Consider the following 11559-nt stretch of genomic DNA (forward strand, 5'->3'; position numbering starts at 1 on the left):
CTTGGGGACAGGGATTATGGTGGAGGACTTGAAGCAGGCAGGCACATGACATGCCTGCAGTGAGGAGTTGAAAATGCCAGAAAACACTGGGGCCAGCTCGTTTGCACAGTGTCTGAGGGTGGCAGGAGACACGCCGTCTGAGCCGGGAGCTTTCCGAGCATTCAGGTTCTTAAACTGCTTCCTCACATCTGCTTCATGAATATGAAGAGTTGTGGTGGGAGAAGGTGGTGTGAAATCCTCTTTTGTGTGGGGTGAGGAGGGGGGTGTTGTAGGTGAACGGTTTGAAGGTGGTGATGGCTCTATGGAGGGGGGAGAGGTGGGGGAATTAGTGTCCAAAGTGCCTCTATTGTTGGGGCCGTTGGAGGTGTGAAGGCTGCCTGATGGCTCGTCAAAACGGCAGTAGAAGTCGTTAAGGGTATTGGCTAAGAGCAAGTCATCAGTGGAGTGGGGGGTTTTAGGCTTGTAGTTTGTGATATTCCTAAAACCTTTCCACACAGAGGCCGAGTCATTCTCTGAGATCTGCTGCTGCATCTTCTCAGAGTGCTGATGTTTAGCAATGTCCACTTCTTTAGTGAACCTGTACTTGGCCTCTCTGTAGCAGTCCCTGTCTCCGCTCCGATGAATGAAGCAAACTCCCGCGGAGAATAAAACGGTTTGCAGTGGATAAAAAGATATTCCAGAGAGGAAGAGCAGTGCTGAGCAATCACTGTCACATCTGTGCACCCAAAACATAAGAGTTAGTTTAGTTGTTGCTTTGATTTCAAACTGTTTAGACATCAAAGTGTTCAGCAGAAAAGGCCCCAAATGGATTTGTTAAATGAAAACGCATAGCTTGATGGGGAACTCAACAAAAAACAGAAGCAAACAGAGGGCTTAAAAACATGGGAGGATATAAGGGCAGTGTGGCAACACATGTATGTATTGGTATATTAGATGACAGGCTATCAAAATAAAACAGGAAGTAACAAACAAGGTAAAAAAAACATGGAGATTAGACTGACTTTTGCATCACTTCACGCTTCCTGGATGCCTCTATTGGAAATGTTGGAGAGAATATGATTTTTGACTGTCTTGGGTTGATTTATAAGTTTTTCTTTTCTTTTTTTTCCTGGTAAAATCCTGCTCTCCTCCTTTTTTAAGATAAAGTAACTAAAGAAAATCACCATAATTAGAAATGCATGGAGGAAGAAATGAGAAGAAGGAAGAGAATCACAGTATTTCATTTCTTGAGCAATTTTATAAAAGCCAGCAGCAGTTTCCATCGTGGAGGCTGGGGACTATGGCAAGCAGATGAAATGACTCACTTATATATTTGAGATGATAGTAATAAAGACCATCAGTCTCATTATGCCTGTCTCCTTGACCTAAACTTGTTTGTCTTTACAATACAATGAAAAAGATTCCAAGGTATAAAATCAATCATCTCTCCTCCACACTTTGATTTTTCCTTCTGTTTTATCTTTGCTATCACATTGAATCAACTAGACAGGCGGCTGTCGTCATATCACTGTTCAGGGCATTTGTTGTTGAGACAGTTCGTGATTTGTGGCAGAGTGAACACACCTGCCAGACAAAAATATCTTTGAAGTCTTGCTGCTCTAGGTGAAAGAAAAAAAATGTGGAGGCAACACTTAAAGTCCTCAAATTCTGAATTGGGTTATTTTCTTTTGATTTATTGTTAACTTTTGCTTTCACGCTGATGACTGCACATGATGAAATGTAGTCTCAACCTTTGAAGCTCTTAAGTCTCTTTTCAGAATGGGCAACAGGGAAACTTCACGTCTGCGCAGAGCAGTTCCTCATGAGGACACATTATTAATCTGACACCTGTATCAGCAATGATGTCTCACATCATTGTGTTTAAGGAAAGTAGACAAAATAAAATTCAGTTTTTGAAAGTCAGCAAAAGATGATACGGAGCATTCTGAATACAACATAATTTTTCTTTCATAAATTATGGCCCTTTTAGAAACATCAAGGAGGACAATAAAAGGTTATTGGTTTCACAAACAAATCTGACCCATGCTCATAATTTCTTTTTTTAAGAAGCTGAGATGGATCAGCAGGACTTGGTGGCTACATCCATATTTGCATAGTCACTGGTCCAAAGGTTGTGCACCCATTTGTCCTTTTACATCATTTCATAACTAGTTGATATTGGCAACATCTATTCACCACATAACCAGCCAAAAGTCTCAGACTGACAGCTTAGCTAAAAGGAAGCAGTTTTACCATTTTAGAGCTGTAATAGCAGCAGCATTCTCTTCCTTGACAGAACTCCTCACCAGTGTTGTGGAGTTGTGTTTCGCTTGCAAGTGTTAGTTCAAAATGTAAAATTGAGCCAAATGGGAACCTCCAAGGCTAAAAAATTATGCCAATGCCAATGTTTCTCAAATGGCCACTTGCAGCTCCAAAAGTAGGTCAGCCTTCTTTAAACTACCCACAGCCAGCTACAATATGCATGTGTATCAGTGGATGTATGGCCATTAATTAGAGTTACTGAGTAACTTGTGCTTTTGGAGGACTTAATATGATTAGCCTTCTAGTAGTATTGGTTATTGCCAAATACAAGAAATCCCATTTAAGAACAAGTTTATGCTTACATTTTGATGAGTGAAGGTCTAGAGTCTCTTTCTTAACACTAACTAGCCAATAACTGAGCACAACACTCATCCAAATATGGTCCCAAAATAAAGAGTCAGATAGCAGTGGGTAATATTAATGTCACATCTTTATTATACCGTCTTTGAGTAGAGCTCCATAGCAGCTGATGGATTTCTGTTATAACCTTGGCACAACATAACGTGAACACTTCCATAATTTGATAACTGAGCTGTTGTATTTTATTAGACCTCACATCATCAGAGCTTTCTTTGTTAATGTATTAAATGAATTATTAACAATTTTTTCAAATTTTACATCGCACATGTTGGACAAAGTGGTTAGCAAGATGAAACTCCTTTGTTTACGATGCTATATCACTGAAGCTTGTTTACTTGCTAATGGTCATTGTGTTTCCATATGAAGCAGCAATCATAACTGATCCCAGAGCAGTAAAAGCTGAGACACTGGCAGCTTGCTTTGTATACTGGTCTTTCCTTAGTTAACGGTGAAATACTAGTGCTTTATCCACAAGGAACATGTGCAAACCACCAGAAAAAAAATCTGCTAGCATTTTAGCTTTAGCTCGAGTCTTAACGGGAGATAAACACACTGGTTTGACAGAGAAAGGTGCAGTTTCCTATGAGCATGAAACAAGCGCAACTTTCAGCGAGTTGCAAGAAGGCAGTATGTAAATGATGGATACACATATTAATTGACAGTTGAGATGATGATGATGATGAGATAGCCTTTATTTGAGGAGCTTTATGACATCACTGTCCAAGATGAAAGGAGAGAGATTGCTTTTACTGTGGTACATTTTAATGTCTGTTCCTTCTTCTTCTTTTAAAAAAAAATATTCAGTGTATTTTTCCCTCTCTTCACAGATTTAAATGATACAAAACAACAGGTGTTACTTCACAAGCACTTTAAAAAAAACAAAAACAAATCACAGATTAAACACCTCCTCAACACTTAAAGGACAGCCGAATTACTACTGCCTTTTGTACATCGCAGACATCGCTTCAAAGCGCACAGCAGTTGATGTGTCTGTATCTCCTCTCATAATGCTGTGGATCCAGGGCAAATACGAGGAAAGCTTCATATACACTGCATGCTTGTACCTAGTGCAGGATTTATCATAGGAAAGGATCCCTGCAGCATATATGTCCCCAGTTTCAGGATCTGTGACAGCCAGAGCGCCACCTGCATCCCCAAAACAGACATTCTCCTGATATTCTGTGGCAGCAGTGCAGATCATGTCATCATCTACAGTTGGCGTGAGTGCAAGACTTTCATATTCAGCCCTACACTCAGAGTGATTGGCCAGTGGGACTACGATGTGTTTGAGAAAGGGAGAAGGGGTGAGAAGGGGTCCCCAGCCCCATCCAGTGATAATTCCTGACCCACGCACGGCCTTGGCCAGGTCCTGGCCTCTCTCTGGTAATGGGATGGGGGTCACTTTATCATTTATAACGACAGGCTGCTTCAGCTGGATCAGAGCCAGGTCGTTGTTCCAGTCAGACTGATTCTGAAAGCCTGGATGGAGAACAACCTGCAGGAGGGAAATGCAAAAGTTTGTTCTTAAGTTTGATGTTGCATTTAGCTTTGTATTTTTTTTTTCACTTTCAAGCAGTGCTTCCTAACACAGAATAAACGTGTAATGAAGTATGAAGTAAGAGCCATTAAAATGATGACAAATTTCCCGTTGATAATAAATTTTAAGGTCTAAAGACACGTAAGTATGCCAGATTTCAAAGAAGTTCATAAAAAGTGATATATTTTCACATGAATCATTTGGTCTCATTCAGTAGAATTCACATCACTCACCCTGAAGGTTTGAACAAATTTCTTTAAGCTCAGAAATGCTAGCAACTATGTGGTGTTAAAAAGCAATCCTTTCATGACTTAACTTTGACTTTAATGAAAAAGATATCCACATACTTGATTATTTTATAAACTTGTGGAACCTTAAAAACATGGTGTGTATAGAAATGACAGAACAAGAAAACAAAAGAAAAACAAACATATAGTAAAATAATATAATTCTTGACTCTACAACAGTTTCCTTTCCTCACCTTCTCAACAGCAACCTCATTGGAAGATTTAGCATCATCCTTTTTTCTAATTCCCAGGTACACTTTAGGGATGACAGGCTCCTGTCCCTGAATGTCCTCCCGACTCTTCCTAACAAAAAGGTTTCTTCCAGCCGTCAACACCCAGCGGTCAGAGATGAGAGCACCGCCTGCATAACCTCCATCCAGCATGCTCTCAGCAATGTAGACCATGGCCTGCCAGGGCACATGAGGAGCCAGTTTCCCACCAACCATTCGCCTGGAGCGGACAGATGCTGTCCTGGAGGCTGGGAAGTTAACGCAGACATTCTTATTTATAATCCTGTCGATCCTGTCAAATATTGTCTTGGCCTACAGTTCAAGTTTACACAATTTAGTTCATCACAAAAAAGCTTCGCCATCCACATTTTACAAAAACTATTGACCTCTGGAGACCATTTATCCACATACTGGGACATTAGACGTTATACTCGACCGGCACCTCATACTTTAATTCTGCTCAGTAAAGTGTTTAAACTCATTATCAACCTCTTTAAAATACTTTGTGTTAAAAAAGGATACATTTTTTACCTGTGATGTCCGACTATAAGGCACTCTCAAAAATCGACAGTGCACCTTATAATCCCGTGTGCCTTATGTATGAATTCTGGTTGTGCTTACTGACCTCAAACCGATTTTATGTGGTACACGGCGCTCAGCAATCTGTCAAATGTTTTAGTACGACTTTGCTAAGCTACGAACCCGCAATGCTTGATGGACTGTTGGAGCATTACGGCTACCGTAGTCAGGAGCCTCCCGGAGTGATACGTACTGTGCTTCAACATAATATTACTGTATTGTGTGTGTATAAGGACCCCAAAATGGCACCTGTTAAGAGACATGCGTATTAAGCGGATTTTAAACTCAAGGCGTCACGCAGTACAACTTGGGAACAGAGCAGCTGCGAGAAAATTCAGCATTAATGAGTCAATGGTGCAGAAGTGGAGGAAGCAAGAAGAATGAGTTGAATAAAGTTAGACTTATCTGACTGCTTTATTTTTGCTTAATGCGCCTTATAATCCCGTGCACCTTATGATCTGAAAAATACGTATTTGACTTATTTATTTGGCACACTGCAGTTTCACGTTGCAAAGCACCTCTTTTTAACTTTTGTGGATATTATACATGGTTATGCTCAGGATATGTCCATATATTCCACTGCAAATGCCTTTTGGTTAAACTGTCAGCAAGGCATTTGCACTGTTACATTTTTATATAGCTTTAATGCACATAAAAAACTGCTGCTTGTTTAAGTGAAAATACATTGATGGAGGGTTTTTGCACTGTAAACTATTTTGTCTCGCATCAGTTACATCGTCAGTTATATCGTCATCGCAAATTTTCAAATATATCCATCCATTCAAATTGGTTGAAATTAAACATTTAAAGTAAACTACTGTGCTTTGCTGCAACTCTTAGCCCTACATAATTTGCACAAAAAACAACATTTATGCCCATAATGCTGACTTTAAGTAATGTGATCACATGTACATTTTCCATGTAATTTTGTCACATAAACACAATGTAAACCATTCAATTCAATGGCATCTGGTCAAATGCAAGTACAGAGTATAGATTTGTTGTCCTGTAGTATCTTTGTTTTCATTCATTTTATAGTATAAAGTGCTTTGAGATGACTTTTATTGTCATCTTAATTATTATCTTTTTTAATGAAGCACAAATTTTTTGGTATTCCCATAAATTCTAATTCATTTGTTGTTGTTGTTGTTGTTGTTTTAAAAAACAGCTTGCAATTTTTTCATTGCCTGAAACTGTCACAAATGTTATGTTTGACTCGCTCATCCTGTTTTGCTGCTTTCTAATTTGTTCTCTCTCTGTCTTAATGAGACCTCCTGCATAAACGGATATTTAGAACATGTTTGTTTTAGGCGTAGACCTTAAGGACACTTTGTCAGTTTGAGCATTTCTGCTTTGTTAATAGCACTTTTGCTCTTTCCCATTTTCCCTCAAGTAGAACTTAAACCTAATTAATAAAACATGACCTGCTTGATGTCAGGCTTGTCACGTTTTACTTTGTGCCCTTCAGTCATTAAAGAATATTGTTATCTCTTCCTGCTTTTTCAGCAGAGCTTTTCCATCTGAATACGACACTTTCTTGCTCTAAAAAGCCTTTTCAAAAACAACAGACTTTAAATAATGTATCATGGAGCAAAATATGGAATCTGTTCTCTGTGCTTTTCATCCACTAGTCTTTTGTGTGGCTGAGATAATCATGAAGACCGCTTTGACTAATGTATTGATAGCTCCGTACAGCACTGAAAGACTATCATCAATTTTCTTCTAATTTTACATCCTTCTGGCAGAATTAATATACCAAGAATGAGTTCCAATATTTTGTTCATTTATTGTATTAAGTACAGCACATAATGTATTACAAGAAATGAACAACTTATTATTTTAACACATCACAGCAACAATGAATGGATTTAGTATCTGTGCTACATTTCTTGTTTTCTTTGTCTCATTATGTTAATATTTTTAGTAAACAATAGCATCCTTTGTCTTATTAAAAATGTCTTTTTCATCACGTCTCCAGTGGGTTCAGTTATCTTTCACTAAAAACTGATTGTTTGGATTATTGTAAAGTTTTTATCAGCTGTTTGGGGAGAAGCAGGGAAGCAGAAGATTTCCCTTTCAAAGGCAGTAGCCTCAGAGCCAAATGAAGGGAAAAAAAGTCACCAGTCCTCAGATCCCTCAGGAAAGCACGTGTCATTTAATGCAGGAGTTATCTGTCTGAACAACAGCTGCAGAGGAGGTTTCGTTATAACCCAAGGGTGTCAAAGTCATTTTAGTTCAAGGAATACATGAAGCCCAATTTCATCTCAAGTGGGTTTGACCACTAAACTCATATTTAATAACCTGATATTTATAAATTCTTCCCTTTTAGTTTAAAGAAGTATAAGAGCTTTATTGCAGTAATCAAATTGAATGGTATACCCATTTACAGAACTGATGAACAGCCTGCATTTAAAAAAAGCAACTTTGGCAGCTCTCACACCACACTGTGGTATGCAAATGTGTTAGGTTGCAAAAATAGACCAACAATATAGGAAAAAAGTCTAAAAACAACAAACAATTTTTTGCAGCTGTTACTGTAATTTGCAAGCCCCCCCAACTGGCATAATTTGGAGCCCTTTCACAGCCCACTTCTACGTTTGACACAGCTGGTGAAAACTGTTTTTTGGTGGTGGTTGAAGTGAAAAAGCGGCTGCTGCTGCTGATACTGAAGGAAGTGCAGTGGTAAATGTCACAGTAATCTGAGAGTATGGCAGTAAGTCAAAATACGGTTTGTTCCACACTCATTTATCGGAACAAAGCTGGAATGGATTACCATAAAATTTCATGTACACAACAATATCACAGGGGTATTCCCTGTATATTGTCATTTTGTTTTAGTTACGTTTCCGAATTTACAAAATCAGTTCAGTTAGTTACAGTTAATTATTTTTAAAAGTCATGTTTATATGTAATTAACAAAAATGTCTTTTGACATATAGTTGTAGTTTTTAGTTTAGTTTTGGTTAAACTTTACTGAACTTTACTGAGACCCATATTTAAACTGCAAGCGTTTTGATTTTGATTTTTTTAACTTGTGGTTTTTAGAAGCGATGAAATGCTTCTCCAACTGAAAACGCAACATTGAGATAAGAGAATCAGCTTTCAGGGTAACTTGATGATGCTTGAATACTTTTAACTATCCTTGTTTGAATTATTTGACTTTATGCTGTTATTTCTTATTTCGAGGCCAACTGAGCCTACTATACTGGCTGACTGATCTTTAGCTGTGATAACCTCTGATTATTCTGCTGACATTCAAAACAAGTTACTACAATCTGCAAAATGAATGACTTCTTTTTGTAGTAAGTGCTAATTAATGTCAATTGTTAGAATGCTTACATGGATATTTACATCACTGGCTTACTTATAAAGCAAGATATGACATGATAAACATATCTGTTAAATATCAGCTGTCACGGTGAGCCAGTTAGCGTGCTGACGTCTCAGTTTGACTCAAAGCAGCATTGCTTTTTAAGGCTGTTTTTTTAAATGCTTGGCTGGTCAAATACTATACCATGCAGAAACCTTTTTGTTACATGAAATATTGAAGTAAAAAGCTTATTTCGAATTAAGAGTATGTGTTACCTAACACAGAGGCTTTCATCCTTTCTTCAGCATGAGCCACATCTGCCAGGCAGGCCCACACAGCCAGGACGACCACAGTCAGAGAAAACCTTCACACGACAACAAGAGAGAGAAATGATGAATAAAAATTAAATGCCTCTGCTTCTGTGGGTCGGTGGAGCTGGGAGCAGATAAAAAAATAGAATGAGAAACTGTAAGGAGTCAGTTATTTAATTACTGAGATCGATATATCAGCATTGGATTTACAGCATGTAGGAAATGATAGATGACGAATGGAAAACCTTTCATGGTAAAACAATGCTTTGATTTATGGATTGTAATTATTAAGAGATTTGATGAAAACCAAAAAATAATCCAACTTACGCCATTCTGTGGATCATATTCATCTTCTTCAACAATGCTAAGTCTCTTCTGTCGAGTGTGTTGTGCATTTTTCTGCTGGGAGTATTTATATCTGCTCAGAGGCAACACCTCTGCTCTGGAAATTTCTGTTTAGAACAAAAGCATCGATTCCTGAAATCTAAAATAAATAATTGTGCAATCTGACTTTTATTCCTCTAGTCAGACGCTCTCTAAAGACTAGAGTCAGGGTGCATACAATCTGGGGCATATCCATCTTTTGTTAATATATATGATATATTTTGTTGTATAATAAACTGAATTAAATTAAGTATAAAAATGCACAATGGCAAAATACCATAGCACAGTGGTAAAACGTGTTAATTTCTGCTGGTTTAGTCTATTTTTTTATTTTTTGTATTTTAACACTTTAGCTCAGCAGTGGATCTAACGAACTGCAGGTTTTGTAATTCTGTGTTTTTTAATTTTGCAAAGTATAACAGTTTGTACTTTGGTCATAGATTTACTTCATAGTTTACTAAAGATAAACAGTGCTGACGGATTCTGACACACTGCTATCACTTGTGGATGAGAAGTATTTTGCAACACTGTGTTCTGTTTATTTTGTTATTACACAAAACGAGGTTCAGATGAATGGGTTTGTCTGTAGGGAACAAAAACGCAGCATTTCATCAGATTCATGGAAGTAAATAGTTACCTTGTGCTGGAATAATTTAGATGTGTTTCATGGTGGGAAGTCCAGAATTGAGGCTTTGGGCATTTATTTAACAGAGGCTGTGTAGAGGTTACTCAGACGTGCGATTAAAACACGTCTGTGTTCACTACAATGTTCTTATTAGTGATTATAACTTTATTTCGCATTGGGAGTGGTCTAACCAAGGTTGAAACTATCAAGAGGAAGAATCATACAGCCTTAATGCCTAAAATGTTGCGATGCGGTGTAAAATGAAATCAGAGTTTTTCAGAAGTAAAGATGGGCAAAGGGCCCAATAAGATAAAAAGACTCTGAGAGAAATCTCTCTGCACAAGAGACAAGGCCGAAAATCGATACTGAACGCCTATGATCTCTGGGCCCTCAGGCAGCACGGCATTATAAATAGTCATGGTTCTGTCATGGAAATCATTGCATGTGCTCAGGAACACAGTTAACTATGCTAGCCACAGACGCAGGTTAAAGCTCTATGACACAAGGAATAAGACATATGTGAACATATGTTTTAATTGCCACGATCTTCACTGGGCCAAAGCGCATCTAAAATGGACTGAATTGAAGTGGAAAAGTGTTCAGTGGTCAGATAAAACAAAATTCGTATTTATTTTTGGAAAACATGGAAGATGTGACCCTCTAAAGGGACTAATAGTGCTAGGTTCAAAAGCCTGCATCACTGATGGTATGGGGCTGTATTAGTTTGGAATTGGCAGTATTGGCACATGTGAAAAAGGCACCATCAGTATTGAAATGTATATACAGGTTTTACAGCAACATATGCTCTCACTATTTATTTTTAAGGGAAAGCGTTGCATATTTCAGCAAGACAATGGTAAACCACATACTGCATCTATTACAACAGCATGACCTGCGTGCAGTCCAGACCTTTCACCAGCTGAAAACAATTTGGAGCATCATCAAACAAAAATATGGCAAAGAAGGCCCAGGACTAGAATCCTATATCAGACGAGGCTGTCCTCAATTTCCTGACATTTATGGGCTGCTGTTAAAAGAAGAGGGAATGCTGCACAGTGGTAAACAGGCCCGGTCCCAAGTTTTTTGAGACATATCAATGACATCAAATTCAAATTAGACTCAATATTTTCCTTAAAATGACACTTTTTTAAAAAAAAATGTTTGATATGTAAATAAAATATGAGATTTGCATTGGATTCCGCTTTTATTTACATGCCACACAGAATTAGTCTTGTATGTTATAGTGTTTGCAACACGTATTGAGGATTTTTGGACCACTGCGATAGATCATCAAAAGACCAACTGAGGGAACTGCTTATGGACAAATCGTATTCTTCCCTCCAGTAAAGTTCAGACTTGCAGAATCAATGCCAAACTGAAGGGAAGCTGTTTTGGCAGCTTGTGCTGGCCTGACACATTTTATTTTGTGTTCATTTTTTTATGAGTACTGACAGAAAATGTGTGGAGGCCATTATGCTCTCATTCTCAGTCATGCATTAAAAACTATCAGTAACTGACTAGATAGATTTAATATTCATGCTCTGTACTTAAAATATAGTCTAATTGGGTGTGAAGATTTGACTTCTAGGGAGCCCTGAGAAACATTTCCTAAGGGTAATCAGTTTAAGAACATAA

At 38.0% G+C, this 11559-nt stretch overlaps 1 protein-coding gene across 1 annotated transcript; it reads right to left on the minus strand.

Moving 5' to 3' along the window:
- Positions 1–3332: 3332 nt before the first annotated feature.
- On the minus strand, positions 3333–9327 carry hp (haptoglobin). Its single transcript, XM_026166309.1, has 4 exons — positions 9243–9327; positions 8880–8968; positions 4680–4963; positions 3333–4156 (listed from the first exon to the last, which is right to left on the minus strand). The coding sequence occupies exons 1-4, from the start codon at positions 9308–9310 to the stop codon at positions 3596–3598; spliced, it is 1002 nt and encodes a 333-aa protein (XP_026022094.1). The 5' UTR covers positions 9311–9327; the 3' UTR covers positions 3333–3595.
- Between the last annotated feature and the right edge of the window lie 2232 nt (positions 9328–11559).

Source organism: Astatotilapia calliptera, chromosome 1 (genome assembly GCF_900246225.1).
Source record: "Astatotilapia calliptera chromosome 1, fAstCal1.2, whole genome shotgun sequence".
In the NCBI taxonomy this organism is placed as follows: Eukaryota; Metazoa; Chordata; class Actinopteri; order Cichliformes; family Cichlidae; genus Astatotilapia; species Astatotilapia calliptera.

Coding starts and splice junctions, on each gene's coding strand:
- hp (XM_026166309.1), bottom strand. CDS start 9,310: ATGCACAACACACTCGACAGAAGAGACTTAGCATTGTTGAAGAAGATG. Junction 8,969..9,242: donor AATATGATCCACAGAATGGC/GTAAGTTGGATT, acceptor TGTCGTGTGAAG/GTTTTCTCTGACTGTGGTCG. Junction 4,964..8,879: donor GATGAAAGCCTCTGTGTTAG/GTAACACATACT, acceptor TTAACTTCCCAG/CCTCCAGGACAGCATCTGTC.